The 22,188-nt window shown below is 35.7% G+C and overlaps 1 protein-coding gene across 2 annotated transcripts in view; it reads left to right on the top strand.

Annotated features, from left to right (window-relative positions):
- PRKG1 (protein kinase cGMP-dependent 1) overlaps positions 1 to 22,188 on the top strand; it is a 1,119,499-nt gene that overhangs the window by 158,370 nt on the left and 938,941 nt on the right. For both annotated transcript variants that reach the window (XM_008152952.3, XM_008152951.3), the window contains exon 2: positions 594 to 760. In XM_008152952.3, the coding sequence (XP_008151174.1) occupies positions 594 to 760 (167 nt within the window). The remainder of the gene's footprint in view (positions 1 to 593; positions 761 to 22,188) is intronic.

The following is a 22,188-nucleotide window of genomic DNA, read 5'->3' as shown; positions in this document are numbered from 1 at the left end:
CATATTTCTACCAGTGGTTTCAAACAGCTGATTAGGAATCTAGTTCTTACCATTTTTTTATTGAATACCCATACTATAACCAGTATTCTGGCAGATAGACACTGGGCATAGAGTAGAGGAAAAAATTAAAAATTATTTCTCACTTCATGGGTCATAAAATCTAATGGAAGAGGCACAATACATCCTGATGTTCTTTTATAATACATAAATACAGTAATAATAGTGTTCTATAAAATGTTGTATTTTGTTCAGATTCTTAAAATAAATTGCAAACTTCAATTTAAAATGTGTGTCCATTGGTTTTTCCACAATCTCTGTGGCTATTAAAAAACGTCCTAAAACAAAATGGAATTGTATGATTTTCTTATTTGTCACATGTCCATTCATGATACTTTACTTAAAGGAAAATGTCTCAGTACCTTTCCTGTGGCTATGAAATTACTGTGTTCTCAGATCTTTCAGAAAACGGTTGGATTCCTAACAAGAAAATGCGTGTGTAGTGTGCTCAGCACTGTATTGTCTGGCTCTGCTGACCCTCAGGAACTGAAAGCACTTGTCAGATGTGCCAGTAAATCTTCCCTTTCCTGCCCTAGGTCCAAGGATCTCATAAAGGAAGCCATCCTTGACAATGACTTCATGAAGAACTTGGAGCTGTCGCAGATCCAGGAGATTGTGGATTGTATGTACCCAGTGGAGTATGGCAAAGACAGTTGCATCATCAAAGAAGGAGACGTGGGGTCACTGGTGTATGTCATGGAAGGTATGGTTGGCAACTCTGCTCTTTTGAAAATCAAATATTCCCTTTTCATCTTATCAACCTGCACACAGATGACATGAAACCATTTCATTTTCTCCCTTTTTTGTTGTTGTTGAGAAACAGTTTGAAAAGAGGTGAGCTACTTCTTAGATGCTAATTGCATGAAGTACTTGTGTTTAGGATAGTAATTGAGAATTTCATATGTTTTTCAGACAAGGAGGTATGATTGATAATTGAAAGAGAGAAATGTGATTTATTGCACTAAGACCAGACACTGTGAGATCACTGAGCAAGCTCAGAAAGCTTCCATAGGAGCTCACGTCTATTAGAAGTATGTTTGGTCAGATAATCAAGTAGCTTCAACTCTGCCTTTAACTTTCAGTATGTGACTAGGTTTTCTGCTATGTTGCTTCCATAAAAAGAGGAGGGAATGTTTCCAGTGTTTTATGTGTGTGTGATAGAGGCAGAGTATAAAGGTTGGATGGCATTTTAACTGCCTAATTAATAAGAGTGATAGCTTGTTTTCCTAAATCTTGGGCATACTAAGATAGAAACTGCTTTAAAAAAAAACTGAGGCATGAACTATGTAAATATGTTTTATGCTTAGGTAGATTTTAATAATGTGTATTTCTAACTTGGAATTTATAATGACATGTTTTCCTTTTGTGAGAAGAAAAAAAACCCTGAAATAATGAGTGCTCATTTCCTTTCAGTTAAAGTCCCTACAGTGACCATCTATCTATATAAAACCCTAATATGCAAATTGGCCAAACTATGGAATGACCAGTTGCTATGATGAGCACTGACCACCAGGGGGCAGATGCTCAATGTAGGAGCTGCCCCCAGCCTGCAGGCCCGGACTGGTGGTGGTGGCAGTGGGCGGGGCCGGCGAATGGGAGGCACCAGGCCAGCCAAGGCCGGTGCCAGCGGGGCCCCTGATCACCCCACAGATCGGCCCTGATGGCTGGCCCATCCTAGGGACCCTACCTGTGCACGAATTTTGTGCTCTGGGTCTCTAATAATTTTATAAACTGATGCCAATCTGACCCCAAGCTGTAATTCTAGCCAGTTCAATATAACTTTGGCTGATCTTGTCCTAATATCCTTATATCTGAATAATTAAAAGAAAAACAAACCCTGTCATTTATTTTTTTGTAAGTTTTAATTGAGGAAATGTTTCATTGTTTAATTAGTTTTTTATCAACACATTCAATCTTCTCAAATTTTAGATAGCAGTGTTCTTATTATAGGTGGGTTGTTTTTCATGTGTGAGCATTAATATTTATAAAGGGTGTGCCATAGCAACAATGAATGAATAGGATACAGAGGAACTTTCACACACTCACTTATTATCAAGACATTCCAAAAAATCCCAAGGAGTTCACATGGAAAATCAGTCCAATTTTTCCCGCATCTCTTCATTTAAAGGAAATGTTCTTCATAAAATGCTTGTTTAACATGTGCCTGAACTGATTTTTATTGTAGCCTGGGCAGTATCCCAAGTGTTATTGCATACCTAAATGCCACAATATCTCATCATTTTAACAAAAGAGAATATTCATATGGTAAGACTTCACTAATTAGGATGTCTAGGGAACTTCATCTGGAGGTAGTGTAAATATATTAACATGTATTTTCAAGTAAAATGAGCCATGCGACTTTCAGATACTTAATTGCCGCCCAGTAGAAGTTTCCGTTTCAAGTTTTAATCAGAATTATGTGGTATTAGTTTCTTAAAGCAGCAGTATAAGTAGATTAAGTAGTGAAGGCACTGTTTACATTTTAATTATGTTTTCAAATATATGGGTGAAAATACTTGAATATAACTTATTTTCTTAAATGAATGGACATAATTGGCCTTAATTCTGATGTAATATTTGTTAATATTCTTACAATCTTTCCCTCCTTTTTTAAAATCAGAAACTTCACTCTACTGTCATCTAAAACACATTTTGATTTAATGATTCAGAATTGTTGATTTGAATAAAATATCTTCTTTGGGAACTTAATCTAATATTTTCCTACTAAAAAATGGCTATTCATATCCATTAACATGGTGGATTTGCTTAGAGATACTGGTTTTGAGTGTTTTCTGTGATCTTTCATTGTGGATGCAGATAGGTTACATTTTATTTTCTGAAAATGGCAAGTGTCTTTTAGTGTTCTTTGACCATTGGCTGTTTTATGTTAAACTTTTAAATCATCAATTTTTTTTTCATGAGATGCTTGTTAATAGTAGCTTTTATTTAGTACTTATAAATGCCAGGTACTATTTACTCACTTTATGGGTATTAAAATGTTAATCCTCATAACAACCTTAAGAGGTAGGTATTATATTATCTACATGTTAATAGATGAAAAACTGTTAAGTTAAATAAATTGGCCAAGATCGTACATATAGTATGTTGTGGTGAAAACCTTGGCCATCCAGCTCCAGAGTTCCAGTACCTAATGTTAACTTTCAAAATATACAGATTACAAGTGCTGTTGGTAAATATTTGCTATGGAGAGCCCAGTTTTGGAAGCTCATATAAAATGCACAATCTCAATCGATAAGGTAAAAAAAGTGGTTTATCTGTAAGAAAACAATAGAACTTTAATGGCCAGTAGTTCAAAAAGAAAATAATCTAGATGTTTCCTATAAATACCTTCTTGGCTTTTGTGCATGCTTTAAACATTGAATTGCTCACTGACCTTTCTGTAGTTGGTCTCACATCCATTCCTCTCCTCTTATTAGCTCCTTTTTTTCTTATTGAAAAATGGCTGTGATTTGGCTTAATCTTAGTCCACCTCTGTGTCATTGTTTAGGACTGAACTCTCCTGTGTACCTGAAGGCCTTATTTTTTCTGTCTGAAATCAATAGCATTGATTTTATTTTTCTCACAGGTTTAAAAAAACAATTTAAGAAGGAACAATTATTTCGGCTCATCACACAATGATTATTTTGATAGGACTTATGTACACTAAGTGATCTGTGATTATTTACATCAACTCTCAAGGGACTAGCCTCATGTTTCTGATTCCCTCCCCCCCCCCCCAAAAAAAAATAGGTTTTTATTGATTTCAGATAGAGGAAGGGAGAGGGAGAGATAGAAACATCAGTGATGAGGGAGAATCATGGATTGGCTGCCTCCTGCACACCCGCTACTGGGGATTGAGCCCGCAACCCTGCATGTGCCCTGACCAGGAATGGAACCTTGACCTCCTGGTCCATGCTCAACCACTGAGCCACACCAGCTGGGCACGATTCTGTTGTTACTGCTCCTAGGTTTTACTTATGCCTTCTGAAGACTGGTCATCTGCTTCTTTTTCCAGTGAGTTGGTTGATAAAAGGTCTGCCTATTTAGGCTGATGTCTGTCACTATTTATTCTTCAACCTGGACATGAATCGTGCTAGGCACCATCAACAGTAAACTTATACAAATTCATACTGTAACTTGTATTACTCCCACCCTGTGAAACATTTTACTCTTTATATAATTAAATGATATACTGAAAAGGGATTCAAAGAGGGATTTCTATATAAATTTAAACATTAATGATGAGCTTCACCATGTCAGTTGGCATTCAAAATGCTACCTTGAGAGTATGAAAGGATAGAATTCATTTTCATATAAATTAGCTCTCTTAGTAAATTTAACCTGAGAAATAGATCGTTTTATGGTCCCAAATTAGGTGTTGCTTTTAATTTTTTAATTAATTTTTTTAAAGAAGACATTTTATTAGCATTGTTATGTTAATGCATTAAATGAAGGGATCGTCAGTGCACGGCCCACCCGAGCTGCAAGCGGATAAATCAGGGAGTGAAAACAAAGGTGTTGCCTTTTGACCTGATGAGTTTTTCATGTTAATCTGAGAGAGATCTTTAGATTGGATGAAATACCAATGCACTTAAGTTATTTGTGCAGTTCCTTTATAGGACCAAGTTTATAATGTTAAAGTTAAAGTGCAAGCTTATGTACTGTTCATATAAAAACAAAACAAAATATCTATTTATGAAAATTTGTCATAAATAATGAGTCTCTGGAAGTATTAAAATATATTTCAATTATAGAGTTCATGGCAAAGACAGGAAACTGAGATATTTAGAGGGCATGTGTTGCCACCCTTCAAAAAAACTTTAATATACTTGATCCAGAATATTGAGCATAACAAATTTTTAAAAATTTGACATTATTTTACATGTAGGTGGAAGTTTTGGGAGGAAAGTCTGATTTATTTATTTATTTCTTTATTTATTTATAATATATTTTTATTTCCCTTCCGAGAGGAAGGGAAAGGGAGAGAGAGATAAAAACATCAGTGATGATAGAGAATCATTTATTGGCTGCCTCCTGCACACCCCACTCTGGGGATCGAGCCCGTGATCCCAGCATATGCCTAACTGGGAATGGAACCCTGATCTCCTGGTTCATAGGCTGATGCCCAACCACTGAGCAACACCAGCAAGGAGGAAAGGCTGTTTTTAAAATGCTGAAAGCTTGTCACACGAAAAGGGAACTATTCTTCATGAACCTAAATGATCAAAGAAGAAATACAAGATATAGGGAAGAAGACTTTAGGATTAACTTTCTGCTAATTAATATGTTGCAAAAGTGAAATGAGCACCCTGATGTGATGGAAAGAACCCCATCCAGCAGGCATTCCAGCAGTGACTACATAGCATCTGCATGGGGAAACTTTGTGTAGGTGGAGGATTTCCTGTGGCTGACTCATCACACATCTCCCATCCCTTCTCCAAACTCCAAGGGTCTGTCTGTGGGTCCATGAATGGATAGCCTTCAAGTTAGCTTATGAGAACCCAGTCTTCCAAAGGTTTCCTCTTTACAGCCTTCCCCCTCTATGGAATGTGCATGTTTACTTTGAATGTTATTGAGCTTTATATTGTATAAAATTAATAAGACTGCATACATTTTTCTGCTAAATCTTTGCTTTTCAATATTATGTTCTGTATATATCCCAATGTATTTATCCTTCTACTACTGATTATATTTGGATTGTTTCCAGTTATTTTCCTTCCGATTATTGATGATATTGAGCATATTTTTGTACGTTTATGTGCTGTTTGTATTTTTTCTGTCAAGTGTCTGTAGTATTCTCCACCCATTTTTCTGTTGGTTGGTTGGTTGGTTGGTGGTTGGTTGGTTGGTTGACTTTACACATTTTGGAGCTTAATCCTTATGAATTACTTGTATTTTAAATATCTCCTTCCATTTATAGTTTGTATTTTGCCTCCTTTGTGGTATCTTCTGATGAACAGAAATTATTAACTTTAAGATAGTCGAATATATCTCTTTTCTTGGGGGTGCTTTTTGTGTCTTTGTAAGACACTATAGAAGGCAAGTATTTCTCATGCCTGTGTATATGTGTGTATGTGTATGTGTGACCATTCATTGGTGAAGTGTGTAAGCTGTTATCAATCCACATTTATGATCTAAAAAAGGAACATATCCACATTTATGGTCTAAAAAAGAGCTATTCTTTTCACACAGGAAGCTGGAAGGCCAATATATTCCCCCCTCCAACATATAAAATTTATAACTTGTCCTCTGGGGGCAGTAAATATGTTTTTGGGTTTATTTATTTATTTATTTATTTTAGTAAACATGTTTTTGAATATGCTTGATAATATGTTTCTGTGAAGGTAGATTTTATATTTGGAAATAATCATGTCATTTAGCGACAAATTTGATGAATAGAGGTAGGTGATTAAGCTGAGTAATATTTTTTCTTTTGGCGAACATATGTCAGGATTTATGTATATGTACCATAATAAAGTAATGGTATTTTTTTGTATAATTCAAGAAAAATTAGCAAGATGAATTGGTCAAGAACATCATTATTGAAAAACTGACATATTTCGAAAGGTAGTGTTTTTAATACTCATCCATGTTTGATTTTGTAAAATACGGCCTTATCACATGCGGTTCTAGTAATGTGTAGTTCTCCATTGCCTTTCTAAATTATTAATGGTGGAACTGAATGTACTACATTGAGATGGTGAATAGTGTGAATTTCCTTACTTTTGAAGACTCCTGGAAGTTAAAATAATTACAATTTCATATGCTTGTTTTTCTGAGATGATATTTGAAAACATACAATTTTTCTCAAAAAATCTGAAATTGGTAAAGCAGGTCATGGATTATGTTAAAAAGGTACAAGTATATATTTTTTCTCTTACTATTACTTCATAACAGTTATGGATTTTACTTATATGAGGATTCATTTTGCTAAAATATCAGTTTCTCTATTCTTCAATTTTGAGAGAATGCCAAATTTGGAAGTTTAAGATACACTTTTAATGAGAATTAAAACATCATAACTGAAAAGTGAAAATAAAACATGGGTCAGTACCTTTTTGGCAATAATGTAATGACACATTGATTTCTTGCTAATGAGGTAAAATTTATTTCAGCCATTATTACATGGATCTGTTGAGTAATTCGCATGCTGAACATTAAACAGGATTTTAAAATTGTTGTGGTTTCATTTTAAAAACACATAGATGTATTTCTTCAAGGTCCTTAATAAGATTTTCAAAGATTTTTTGTGGAGGGCTGGGTAGACTAATGCTTTTAATATCCATCCCCCTAATGAAATATCCTTGAATGGTTAGTAATTATTTTGGCACACTTTCAAAGGACAGGGCAGATTGGAGCTACTTCCCAGCACATTAAGGCTTCATGGTGTGTCTACCATGGCAACAGCCCACCCCCTCCCTACCAGTGCACATCAGAATAGGTCTCTGAAGTCCTCTTTGGAATTCTCCCTTGACTCTGCATTTGAGAAAGTAGCCTGTAATTGCACATATTATATTTGAATTTAACTATTATAGCTTTGGAAGGATGCAGTCTGAATCTGATCTTTATACTTAGCCTCTTCTAAAAACTCCTTTCTGATGAAAACAAAAATATTCTTGTACTAAAGCTTTGTAAGTAGTACAAGGAGATTCTGAATTATGATGGATGACTTAAAATGGTCTTAAGACCAATTCCTGAGAATTCACATTTCATGCATATTAAAATATCAAGGGATTATTATTAAGGATGTTTACATTAATGATTTGTTTAGTACCATTTTTCCTGCTTAATTTGCTCAACTTTATTAAGGTGAATTGCTTCCTGTGTATCATAAACTTCTTTATAGTTATTCATAAAAATAATAGGAGAAAATGCTTTTAAAACCAGATTTATTTGTTTGTTGCTTGCTGTTTTGTATACTGTAACAAGAGCAGTTAAGTTATTCTGTATACTTTTCAATATCATAGCAAATGAAGTTACTCTGTTCACTTATCAATAGCAAAGTCATATTAGAATAAGCATCTACTGAAGTTGGTACAACTCTTGTGAAAGGTGGTTTTCCATTTCACAAATACATGATGATGTATTTACAGAGGAAAACTAAAACTTTATATAAGCTATAATTAATAGTCAATGTGTTTCAAATTTTCCTTTTAAAACTGAGCATGCTTCTTTGAAATGTCTTTTATTCCCCACTGGGAAAAAAAAAGGAGAGAACATTTGTTTCTAGGAGAGTTTAATTGTCTGTTGCAGTAACTTTCACTGAAAGCCATACACATATTTACCAAATGCAGTATACTCATTTTATGACTAGAACATAATTCATATACATACTTATCAAATATATTAATATTTTATGGCTAGGCCATAATTCAATATTATATTTTATATTTGGATCATGTTTACAGAGCACAATTTTATACTACTATTTCATTAAATTTTATAATGTTTTGAAGTGTTTAATACCTTCAGCAATGATCTTAATATACTTTTATGCTGTCCCTGCTGGTTTATTCAATGTTGGCACATGCCCTCAAATTAAAACAATTTTTTAAAGATTTACAATAATTTGCTTCAATATTTCTAGTGCAGAGATTTTTATTGACACCCTGTTGGAAATATACATATATACATATTTGTACTGTGTGCTCATTTATGTGTGAATTTACATAAAATTATTTATTCTTAGAGTTCAGATTATATTGCAGGAGATGATGGGGTAATCATAATACCATATATAGGATTCTACCTCTGGGTAAATTTAAATTTATAAGAAAGAGATTGATAAGAACAATAATAAACATCAATAATAAGTCTCTTAAGTGAATTAAAAATTAGAGTGCAAAGAAAAAGACTTAGTTTATAGGTGGTTTTTTCCTTTTTGGTACCATTTTGCTTGTCATTCTCTTAAAAAATTAAGATGACTTGTTTGGAAAGTGTTAAAAATCTTTTCATTTAATCATATATATTTAAATTTTTATTTATTACATCAATTCTAAAGATCAAAGACATATGAAATAAGAAAAATGTTCAGCAAATTTTTGTGTGTGTTGAAAATTAGGTTACATATATACAAGACATTGTTGAACTACCATGCTTTTCTCCCCCCCGATATAGTGAGTTTGTACAAAAGTAGAAAGGCATTAGAGATAAAGCAGACTTCCATAGTCCATGAATATATGAAATTCTTTGTATTTCCTTGGTAATTAAGAATAACAAAGACAGCATTTAATTAAGTTATTTTTGCAATACAGTGTCTTTACTATGATGCACTTATTAATTCATTTGCTTATTTATTTACTAGAGGCCCGGTGCATGAAATTCATGCACGGAGCGGGGGTTGGCAGAGCCCCTCAGCCAGACCTGCATCCTCTCCAATCTGGCAGCCCTCAGGGAATGTCCTACTGATGGCTTAGGCCCGCTCCCCATGGTTCTCTGCTCTCTGCGGGGTCTGCTTGCTCCACACCATGGCAATGGGCAATCAGGCCCTGCTGGGTTCTGTCTGGGGGGCCGTGCTTGCCTGCTTGTGGGTTACCACAGCTACAGCCAAGCAAGCCCTGCTATCTGCTGTCAAGCTGTGTGGCCGCCCTCGCCTCCTGGGTCCGGTGATGGTCCTGGAAGCCTGCGGGCGTGGCTTGGCACAGCCACCCTTGCCTCCCGGGGCGGTGATGGTCCCAGGAGGCTGTGGGCTGGGCGCCCGTCCCAGTGACCCAGGCAACTTAGCACCACCCCACCCTGCCCCCAGGTCCTTGGCACCTGCGTATGCAAATTGACCCGCCATCCTTGTTGGGTTAATTGCATACTCCTGATTGGCTGGTGGGTGTTGTGGAGGTACAGTCAATTTGCATATTTCTCTTTTATTAGTGTAGATTCCTATAATTTAATTCTGACTATGTCTTGGTGGACACTGAAAATATAACTGTGAACAAGTCACATACAGTCTCTGCTTTTCTAGAGTTTAAATTCTGGTGATGGTTGTAGGGGAAAAGGACAAAGAACATGCATGGAGATAAGCCAAATACCCTCACATAATGAAATATCTATGAATAAATTAGATGAAACTCCGTGATGTAAAAGAATCATGAAGGTGGGTCTGGCAATGATTGACTGGGTCAGAGAAGGCTTCTCTGAGAGGGTAACATTTGACTTGAGACCTAAATGACAAGAAGAAGCCAGACACACTATGTTTGGATGGTGATCTCCAGATGAGGACCTTAGCAAGTAGAAAAGCTAGATGGTGGGGAAAGCTTGGTTGTTAAAGAGACAGAAAGAAGGCAGTGGTGTGAGTTAAGGATGGAGAGGTTGGTAGAGCCCAGGCCACCTGTAGGACTCTGTAAGTACTTTATTTTCATTCCAAGAAATTTATGTAGAATTGTAAGAATTTAGATTGAGATGGGATATGATCTGATTTATGTTTTATAAGTAGATAAGTTAATTACTAATTACCAAAAGTTGGAAAAAAAATATAACATTGTGGGGAAAATGGGGATACCAGGGCTAGGATGGCAGCATGGGATCCAAAGGAAAGATGGTATATTTTGGCAGCTCATAGTTGTCACATGGAACTCAAAAAAGAGAAGTTGGGAATGACTTTTAGGCTTTTTATTTAAATAGTTGCGTGAATGGTGATGCCATTTTCTGAGGGACAAAAGTGAGAGCAGTTCATGTTTATGGAAGTAAATCAAGAGTTCTATTCTGACAATGTGAAGTTAGATGACTCTTAGACATCCCATTGGAGATGTCAGTTCAAGGACAATGGATACATAGGTCTGAAATCTCAGTTAAGAAGTCAGAGTGTGGAGGTAGGAGTACTCAGTTAACCAAATCAGGCTTCGAAGGAAGATTAATGAATGCAGTTCTCCTAATTATAATAGTTTTATATACAACAGACTAAATGGAAAATTTTGTATATTTCAACAGATTTAATAGATATAGTCATAAATATGTTTTGATTCTCCATAAAAAATCTTTGCAGTAAACTGAAAATTTCTTCCTATTTTCTGCCAACTAATATCCTTGCAGCAACAATTCTCAAAGAGTAGTCTGGGGACCTTTTAGGTGCTCCTTGAGGTCAAAACTATTTTCATAATAACATAAGCATGTTACCTGTCTTCTGTCTTATTCTCTCATGAGTGCACAGTGGGGTTTTCTAGAAGGCACATGGTGTGTAATGTAGCAGCCAATTAAGTGTAGAAACAGAAAATGCAGCTGTTTTCTACTGAGGCACACATCAATTCGATTTCCAAAAAGTGTAAAATAATGGCATGGTTTTCATTAAACTATTTGTTTTTGAAATGTAGTTAATTTTATAAAAATATATTTTTAACATGTAATAAGTGTGTTATTTTCAAGTGAATAAATATTTTAAAATTTTCTCAGTTTTAAGCTCAAATGGAGTAAACATCAGCCCACATAAGCAAAAGCTTTCTGAAGTTTTCAATAATTTTTGGTAATGTAAAGAGGTTCTGAGACTAAAAGTTTGAGAATACTGCCTAAACAATATGACCTGAAGACAAGTATGACCAACTGGATGTTTGTTTCAGAAAAGAATCTGGGATTGAAGTTCAAAATATCGTATGTCCTCTCCCTCCTCTCCCAAATACTACGTAAATAGGACCATGTCACAAAACAAATGTCTTGTAAATAACATCTTGGTAAATTAGAAGCAGAATTTTTTCTGTAAAGGCCTGCATTTGAATCTAGAGCAAATAGCCAACAGATCAACAATGGGCAAGTTTGTTCCATGGAAGTGCTCATTATTCCCTTAATTACATTCCATTTCACAGTCTGAAAGGTATCGTTGAAGCATTTTGTGGGTTCTGTTTGCACACTTTCTAATGTTCACGATTTGGGAATTGAATTGGGTTCCCAACGATTATCTTGAATTAGTGTAGTACAATACTGATTTTTTTTTTTTTTGGTAATTAGACTTTAATTATAGTTCTAAAGGAGTAGAAGAAATTTTATTTGAATCCAATTATCATTTTTGGAGAAGGAAATGATTTTATACTGGGCTTATTTCTCACTTAAAAATCCTAGAAGATGTAACATTGTGTGTTTTGGAGGCTTAGTACAGTAACTCATTTAATACCTTAAATGCTTTCAAATTTAAAAGAAGTATCTTGTTTTATATGTGGACCCAGTGTAGTAATCTCAGTGCATATGTAAACCTAAATTGCAAGCTATTCACTGGATGTCTCTTTTTAAATTCTTATTGCTAAGTAAAAATGTTTGAAATCTCTATAAATTTCTCTTATGATGTATTTCGCAAGAGGCTTTTTCATTTGCTGTGTATTTGCTTGTTTTGATATCTCACCACCACGCTATTAAGCATTTTCTTGAGATAAGTTAAAAAACAAAAAAGCAACCTTGCCACTTTCATTTATTCTTCTTAGAAAGACAACTTTCTTCTTCTCCCAAAGGCAGCTCTTATGAGATCAGTAACATTGGAAGATAAAAGGCTTACTCCAACTGTGAACACATATGACATTATCTTGTGATGAGAAATTAATTTTAGAACTTATTTTTATGCAAGTTATAGCTGAGTGTTTTCTGCAAAAGTACATTTTATTTCCTGTTCTCACAATAGATTGACTTTCAGCGGTCAGGGGGTGCTATGCAGAGGGTGTCCCAAATGAAATGTATTTTAATAAGCACTGACTTTATAATTACTCAAAATGTGTGCATACATTTCTTGGGATGATATATATATATATATCCATAAAATTGGGTGGTGATAAATGCTATGAAAACCAGAGCATGGTAAGGGGACAGAGAGAGGGACATGCCTGATGGGAAAGAAATTGCTGTAAAGGCCTCTATAAATTGAATGTTGAGCAGAAGCAGGGACATGAAGGAGGACAATGGGCCATGCTAACAATATCCGAGGGAAGAGCCTTTTAGGCAGAGAAAATAAAAATGTGCAAAGCCCTGAGGCAATCTTCAAGGAGTAGTATGGAAGCAAGTGTGGCTAAAGAGGAGCTAGTGATTTGTGGGCTGGAGGTAAGGAAGTTAGGTAAAGAAGTCAATGATTTAATAGAGCCCCAAAGGCTATGTGGGCCATGTTATGGACTTTTATCATTTTTTAAAATCAAGCTAGAAATCCATAGCAGATTTGAGTAGAAGAGCGACATGCTCTCATTTATGGCTCTTTTGCAGCTATGAAAAGTCAACTCTGATAGCAGGGAGGGAAGCAGGGTTGTCAGTTTGGAAGCTGATTGAAATAGTCAAGAAAGGAGATAAGGATGACTTGGGCTAAGGTGGGAAGAAAGATTAAATTTGGAAACTATTTTGAAAGTTCAGCCAATAGTACTTAATAATGGATTGGGTTGAAAACAGTATGTGAGATAAAGAGAGGCGTAAAAGATTCCAAGCTTTGTCCCAAACAGCTAGCATAATGGAATTGCCTTTTATAGAAATTGGCAAGACTGTTTGAGGCACAAGACGGTCAGGAAATATCTAGTGTGCAATTTTTGCTTATTTATTGTATTAGGAGTCACTGTGTTGGAGTAGCAGAGAGCGCTCAAAATAGTGTTTAACGTGAGATATGAGTTTATTTGTCTTTCACGTGGTATTGAGCTGAGTAAAAGGTGCTGGTGGAGCAGCTATACTTCATGTGGTTATTCTGGCACTCGGGGTGTTCCGTCTTGTGGCTTCTGTGTTACCTGGGTGTGACCACTGTAAGCAGTTGAAGCGGGGTCCTTAGCCTGTGTACAGGTGTTCCAGCCCATGAGAGGGAAAGGAGAGGAATGGCAGGGCCAGGAGCTTCATCCTCGAAGTGAAGTTGCACCCTGCATCTGCTCTCATCCTCTTGTCTAATACTTAGCTCAAGAAAAACTAAAAACTGGCCCTGGCTGGTTTGGCTCAGTGGATAGAGCGTCGGCCTGCGGACTGAGGGATCCTGGGTTCGATTCCAGCCAAGGACACATGCCTGGGTTGCGGGCTCAATCCCCAGTGTGGGGTGTGCGGGAGGCAGCCAATCAATGATTCTCTCTCATCATTGATGTTTCCATCGCTCTATCCCTCTCCCTTCCTCTCTAAAATCAATAAAAATATATATTTTTAAAAAATAAAAACTAAAAACTGCAACCTCTGCAAAGGTAGCTGTGGTCCAGTAAAAAATTGGTGGGGCATTTCCTTGCTAAAATAAGGGAGAGAATGAATGTTAGGGACACTATGCCATATTTGTTCCTCTCTCATAAGCAACTTAAGGACAGGAACTACTTAGGTTCTCTGTAACCCCAGTATTGGCACAGTGCCTGCCATAGCATATGTTCACTAAATGTTGATTTTATTAATACTAAGTTACTTATATGAGAAATAAATTATTTTATACTGGATATTGTGTTTCCTCCGATGAACTTTTCAATTAATTTCATAACTCATTTTTCTCATTGCAAAGCATATTTTTATTGTGTCTTTATCGCTGATGGAGAAAAGTAGCATTTCATTTATCTTTAAGTCAGTGTCTTATGTTTATTTTCTAGGATGAACAAAATCATGATGAGCTATTATTTATGTTTTTCGAAAGAGTATTGACTTTGCACATTTACTTCCAAGTAACAATTTCGCACTCAGTGGTGACAGAATGAGTCACTTCCACATAATAAAATTGCATCACCTGTTCCAAACTGTTTCCTACTGCAACCCTCACCTAACCTTCCACTTACCAGTAAACCAAGTGCTGCTGTTTCTCCCTACTACTGTGTAGCTTAAAAGTTAGAGAAGTTCTATTAGGGTTTAAATGTGTGTTTTTTAACTAAAAGAGTCATAAACCACATATCATTTAAAATATGTTTTGAAATAAAGAACCTAGTGTGAAGATAAAATTTACTAAGAAAATGGGAAAGAATAAAGTATTTTACAATCAGGCAACTGAGAGATGACACACAGGATGCATTATGTTTCATTTGGAAAGCTTGAGGTTGGACTATCAGTACGAAAGAAAAATACTTTCTATTTCTTTGTAATATACTATTTTGAAAATTGGCCCTCTATTTTCTCCATGATACGTATGTATGTATATTTATCTTGTTAGGTCACCCTGTTTGTGGAACAACACACAGTACTTTTCAAACATCTCTAAAGGGAAAGATTGAATTTTTGTGTATATTTGTAAATCTTCTAGCCTAGGTCTATGTATCAAATACGTTTTCTTAATTTATTAGTAGAATTTTAGTTGAAAAGACTCAATGAAAACATGAATATGGAAGAAAGTTTTTGGCCTACCAGTCTTTCTAAATTCCATGTGGGTAGAAACCATGTGGGCATTCCTCCATGCCAAGCCCTAGGCTAACGCATAGTATTTCACTCATTTAAATAATAATTAGTAATCAATCTTGTTTCAATGCTAAATTTACTTCCCAACACAAAAATACACACACACACACACACACACACACACACACACACACACTCCTATACTAAATTCCCTTCAAATCTGGAATTATCTTTTTATAAATAATGAAAGTTGATAAAGAACCATTATAGCTTCTGATAATTTTTAAGATAGTTATTAAGCATCTAGTTCATTTTGAAAATTATCTACCTATTTTCCCTGTGGGTTAAACTTTATTTAATTTAAAAAATCTTCTGCATTTAGTCTTTTAAGCTCTAAATCCTCCGTTGATATTTAATAAGCCAAGGCTTTAAGCAATTGCTTGTTTGACCTAACAGAGTGTCATTTGGACTGTGCAGACTTTTGTTTTGTTTTTCGTTTATTGGTATTTTTTGTTAATCCTCACCTGAGGATATCTTTTTCACTGCTTTTCAAAGAGAGTGGAATGGAGGGAGGGAGGAAGAGAGAGAGAGAAACATCAATGTGAGAGAGACATATCCACTGGTTGCTTCCCGCATGTGTCTCGACCGCGGGCAGGGAGAGAACCACAACCCAGGTACATGCTCTTGACTGGGAATCGAACCTGAGACCCTTTGGTGCATGGGCCGACATTCTAACCACTGAACCACTGGCCAGGGCAAACTGTGCAGACTTTTAATTAACATCATTAGAGATAGCAATGTGTGTGCATGGGTATGTGTATATACATATTTATAAATCCTCAACTTTGTAACGATGACATTTTGAAGGCCAGTATACCATATTGCGATCATGCCATGGATCACTTGATATATTTAAGATTCCAGTAATAGAAAGATTCCAAAAACTATGTATAAATCATCCATCAATGTGGACGCCCATCCCGGTTATGCTCAAGAGGTAACCAGTTGAGTTAAACTTTGCCCTAAGGAAAGCAAAGAATATTTTAAAAAATGTGAATAAAAAGGTTTAAATTTCTATACTCTATAATGTCTTGATTATGACAGAAATGAAACAGAGTTTAATAAATTTTTATCATTCGTGACAAATGTATTTCTTCAATTCATCATACCAAACATATTCCTTTCTAAAACACTTGGCCATGTCACAGAATTGCTAGATTTAAAGAAGCATCAAAAAATGATCAAATCCTTCCTGAGGCTTGATGAGATGAATCATGCAAGGTCAAGCTGCATGTCCTAAAAAATTTGAGAGAATTAAATTTCATAAAATCTGTTAGTATTGAGAATTTTTTTTATTATGCTTACTTAAACTAATGCAACCTAAAACTCTCTTTGTAAATCAAATTACAATTTTTTTTTGTTCAAAATGGAGAATTGGTTATCAACTTCAGTTCAATTATCCTTGTTGCCAAGTTTGAGGGAGAAAGAAGAATCCTTCAAATATGTTTTTGATTTAGGGAGACAGTAATGTATACTAGTCAAGAATTAGCCTTGGGCAAATTATTTAACCTTGAACTTGTGTTTCATTCCCTGCAAAATATGAATAATAATACTTTACTCAAAGAGTGCTTGGGAGAAAGAATACATATAATCACGAATGTGAAACATTTAGTACCATTAAGGGACAATGTAAAACACTTTTAAAAAATGTATACTAATTCTTCTCTCTGCATAGTTAATTAGCAAAGGAAATTCAACTATTTAACTTTCTTCTCTCCTAAAGTCGTGCATATAATCAAGTTTTATTGTATTAGTCCCAAGGCATGAAAACTCGAAATTGAAAATGGTAAATGTTTAATAATCAGCTTTGAAAAAAAAAGGAAAAAAAAACAGAAAGAAAAAAATGCCTTTGTTTGTAACCTTTACAAATTTCCATGGTATGAATACTCCCATCATGGCCAATGTCAGACTACCAACATGATGCCTGAATGCAGAGTTGTTAATCCATTTGAGTCAGCTTTGGCACACCACTGAGTATTCCAGTTTATAAAGAACTGCTTAGTCAATCATAACTACAATTGCAGAATTAGTACACGAATTTGACACGTACTTTTGAGTACGTGTCAAATCTTCACTTTGAGGTTACAACTGACTCAGAATCTGCATTTGCTCTACTTGAGAATAACACATTGTGTGCACAAAGAAGCATGTAGTGTTACACATGGTTAATATTTTTATTTGCACATTGACTTTTTTTTTAAGTGAAAGACAATGTAAATTTCCCACTGAATTCTAATCTGTAACCAGCTAGTTCTTTATCAAGTTACCAATAATGTTGCAGAAAAAAATATATTTTATAGAGCAGATCATTTCTGGAATAAAAAAACACCAACAGTGTAATAGCTAAGATGGGTGGCTAGACACAGTATGTGTTCCTTAGTCCAGAGTCAATATGGTACCAGGTTGTAGATTGTCTCATTTAACTTTAAATTCATGCACATATTAGTTAATATGATTAGATTAAAAATTCCCTTGATTTTCTTCACACTGGTATATATTAGTTCCTATCAATAAACCTATAGCATGTGTTCTTTTGATGTAATAGTTGCCACTTATTTCCATTGAATATAATTTTATACTTTTTCTTCAGTTGGTTTTCAGTCATAAAATTATGAAAATATCTGTTGTCATATTTATTAAGAAATGATTGTTTCCTCAAATAAAAACCCCACAAAAAACCACGAAGCTCCTTTCAAATTATTTCCCATCTTTTTTGGGGAGATGGGGATACCAATTTACTTTATTTGAAAGACTGATTCAAATGAAAGAAATAAGTAGATGACTTGATACAACTTATAGAAAAGGTAAAGGTAACTCCAAGATGCATGTACTACTCTGGTGACCAGGGAAGTCGCCCCCTTGTCTGTGGGAAGCCAGCCTAAGGGTTAACTCTCTTCGTTGTCTCTCAGGGTGTGCTTTGTCAAAGAGATACTCGCCATGCCAGTTTTGGGGGCCTCCAATCTGCACAAGTTGGTTATGTGGTCACCTAATTATTTGATGAGTCTCACCTGCTCTCAAGTAGTACGTCTCAATGAAGTCACACATATGAGGGTCATTTATGTCAGTGGCCAGTTTGTGCAATTCCAGTAATGACTTTTCACCAAGTGTAACGCTCACTCCATTGCATTCAGCCCATTCTCCCAGTCGTCATGGTCTGGTTTCTTTATATCCTGAAGGAAGATTCGGCCACCTCGTTGGCTCTGCAGCTTCATCAGTTTCTCAGCATGTTCCTCCTCCTCATGAGCTTGGTGAAGAAAACAGCTGGCATCACCATCGCGGTCAGAGTAGGAAGACATGGACTGGTGGGCATAGGAAGCGTAGAGCTCCAGGTTGTTCTGATGGATGATGGTGGCCCCTGAGTCCTGGGGGTGGCTTGGTTGATCCGGTCCTCAGATGGGTGGCTGAGAAGAAGTGGCTGTGCAGCATGGGAACAGTGGCACGGGCCTTGGAGCAGGTGGGGGAGTGGGGCGCTATGAGGAGGTGGCAAAGGCTGGATCTGAGAGGCTGTCTGGGATGGAGCTCCAGCACTAGGGTTGTCCAAGCACAGTTAGAGCAGGAAACCATGCCACTGTCTGGCAAAGACTGTCCTTTCCCACCTTTTAAGGCCAGAGCTAATGCCATTTCCTTCACCAAACTCCTGATATATTGTGTTTTTTTATTTTGTTTTGGCTTTAATTATTTTCTCCCAAAATTTCATCCCCATCCTTGGGAAAATATCACCATATTCTAGTTCACTGGTTCACCAAATGCAATCCCCGGATCAGCAGCATCAGCACCAGCTGAGAACTTTTCAGAAGTGAAAATTCTCAGGGCCCACCCACGATGTACTGAGTCTGAAAGTCCTGGGGGAATGCCCAGCAGTCTCACTGTAACAAGTCCTCTGAGTGACCCTGGTTCTGAGTGACTGATTGTACAATTTGGCTTTCTATTTAGTTGTGTCCTTCAGGAGGACCAGGATTTATGAATAATTATACCTTTCAAATAGTAGGTACCCAATAAATATTTGTTGAACGAACTAATAAGTCAATGGATATAAGGACAATTGAAGAAAACCAGGCCAATGAACTGAAAGAATTAAGGGCAAGATATTTTATTTGAAAGGCTCTCCTTTGGAGGAGAAATGAGATGTGTTCTTAAACATCCATGGGCTGGAATATAAATTATGACTGCTTATTAAGGTTAGTTTATTTTTATTACATAGCTCATTAAGTCCTAACAACAGTTCTGTGAGATAAGTGTTATATTCATTTCACTGATGAAAAAGTGAGGCTTAAAAGGTATGTACATCACCATATATCAGGGTCATAGTACTGACTTTCCCCATCATGTCCAGAGGGTCTAATTTCAATTTTAGGAGATGGTTGGTTCAGTCTATTCATTCAATTATTTATTATAAATAAATATGAGTGAGGCATCATGTAGGTGAGAGCTAATGCCCTCATCTGTGAAATGTGGGTAGTAAAAGTACCTAGTCCTTCTTAGGGCTGTTGTGATGATTACATAGGATAGACGTCAAAGTAATAATTAAACAAGACAATCACAAATTGTGAAAGGTGCAAAGATGGAAAGAAAGGCTTGCAATGAGAGTTATAATAAAGATACCAGGTTTAGACTGAGTGTCAGGGGAAATTTCTCTAAAGCAGTGGCATTGATGCTGATCCAGAATGACAAGTGTCATTTGGCTAGGTGACAAACTAGGGGGAAGAGCATTCCAGGCATAGGACCCTCATGCGCAAAGCCCTAAGGTGTAAGTAGCTTGTGCATGCTGTGAAAGGGACTGAGGTCCTCATCACTGGAAGTCTCCAAGTGTGTCATCCTGAAGATGATGTTTGCAGTATGTTGGAGAGGAGCATCAGCGGAACAGTGTTTACACTACGTGTACTATCAATTTGCACCTAATCCTGAGTGTTTTTGTTGCCCACATAAATCAATAAAATGTCATTGATGTCATAAAGCAAAGTATATGTAAATGTCCAAATAAAAGCAAAAGCTTGTAGTAAGTTTGATATCAAATCAGTATTTTTTTAAGGGTTAAAAACTAGAAAATACATAAATCTGAAGAACTTAGAGGTGGGATGAGTCAGCATTTTAAACAAACTTGAATTCAGTACAATATCCACTGATTCTTCTTTCTAACACTCTCTAATAATAACGGAGATGACTTTGGGGCACTTTTGTTCACAGTTAAGGTATTGAACTCTTCTCTAACTGGATTACAGTGGCATTTCTTCTAGAAAACCTTGGTTCAGATTCCTTCTTAATCATACTTACTTTTTATACAGTTGTAATACCAGTGGGATGGAACTGTGGTGATTGAATCACTAAATAAAATGGGTGAGTGCTAAGTGAAATGAAATTGTGATAAAAGTCTTACGTTAGCCCTAGCTGGTTTGGCTCAGTGGATAGAGCATCAGCTTGCGGACTGAAGGGTCCTGGGTTCAATTCCGGTCAAGGGCACATGCCCAGGCTGTGGGCTTGATCCCCGGTAGGGGGCATGCAGGAGGCAGCCAATCAATGATTCTCTCTCATCATTGATATTTCTCTCTCTCTCTCCCTCTCCCTTTCTCTATGAAATCAATATATATATATATATAACTTATGTTATTTCTAAGTATATCTTTGGAAGACAACTTATGTTATTTCTAAGTAGATCTTTGGAAAAACTGTAAATATTTCAATTTAATTGGTTTTTCCTGTTAACATACTTTACTTATTCCTTATTTGACTATAAGACTAAGTGTAGTCTGTTAGTTGCTGTGCTATAAAGATGATACGCCTCTGCCTAACCCAACCATATCCTCTTTTGTATTTTCTAGAATTAGCACAAAACCTGACAATAAGAAGCACCAGTGACATTTGTCAAATGAATGATTGAATGAAGTAGAAATTAACATATCCATCAAATAATTATGAGTAGAAATCAAGTGTCATGTGGAATTATGAGTAGAGTAAAAAAAAAAAAAGGAAACTTATTGTAGAAATCTTAAGATTGAGGATAATTGCTCTTTTATATGTTACGCATTCTATAGCTATATTTCCCATAACTATAAAAAATATAATGTATAAAAAACTTAATAAGCTAATATTGCTGCATTGCTTTAAAACACCAGTTTAAAATCATTTCTGTTTATAGCAGCATTGAGATGAAGCATAGTTTGGATTCACATAAAATGAAATAGCCAATGAAGACAGTTATTGTGTTAAAGCAACCTTCAAATGTCTTTGCCTTCCATATGTTCATAGTTTACAGAAGGGCGAAATGCTTCTGTGTAGATATAATTTGGGCTGGCTTTTTAAAAGAAATAAGCTTACATATTTAAAATTGCACATTAACCTTTAACCTGTAATTATAAATTACAGTATGCACTTAATATAAATCTTAGAAGTAACCTCTAGGAAATAATTATAATTAAATGAGGAATGATGCAATTGACAGATAATAAATCCACAATATTCCACACATAATGCATACTTTAAAACATTTGGTATTAAATGTAAATATCCCTAATCCTTACTCCTTATGTTTTCAGTGTAATTATGCTGTGGAGGAACTTTGTGTCTTCTTGCACATCTGTCTATCACACTTGTTTGTAAAATACAAATTTGCTAGAGAAAGAGAATTAATTTAGGAAATAGTGAGAGAATAAAAGTAGATATAATATTATCCTATTAGGTAGACAGCTTTTAATGTAATTGTTTATTATCTGATTATAGAAAAAATATACCTTACATCTTCCCAAATGCTGACCTTCTTTCTACCCAGTAACATAACATTTTGGTACATGGTTTTAGTACACTAGGCTAAGAGAGCTTAATGCAGTCAAATAAAAGACACTGGTGTGCTATTTTTAA

This window comes from Eptesicus fuscus, chromosome 17, assembly GCF_027574615.1.
Source record: "Eptesicus fuscus isolate TK198812 chromosome 17, DD_ASM_mEF_20220401, whole genome shotgun sequence".
Taxonomy (NCBI): domain Eukaryota; kingdom Metazoa; phylum Chordata; class Mammalia; order Chiroptera; family Vespertilionidae; genus Eptesicus; species Eptesicus fuscus.
The sequence above is the reverse complement of the archived record's forward strand: the minus strand, read 5'-3'. Positions and strand labels throughout refer to the sequence as shown.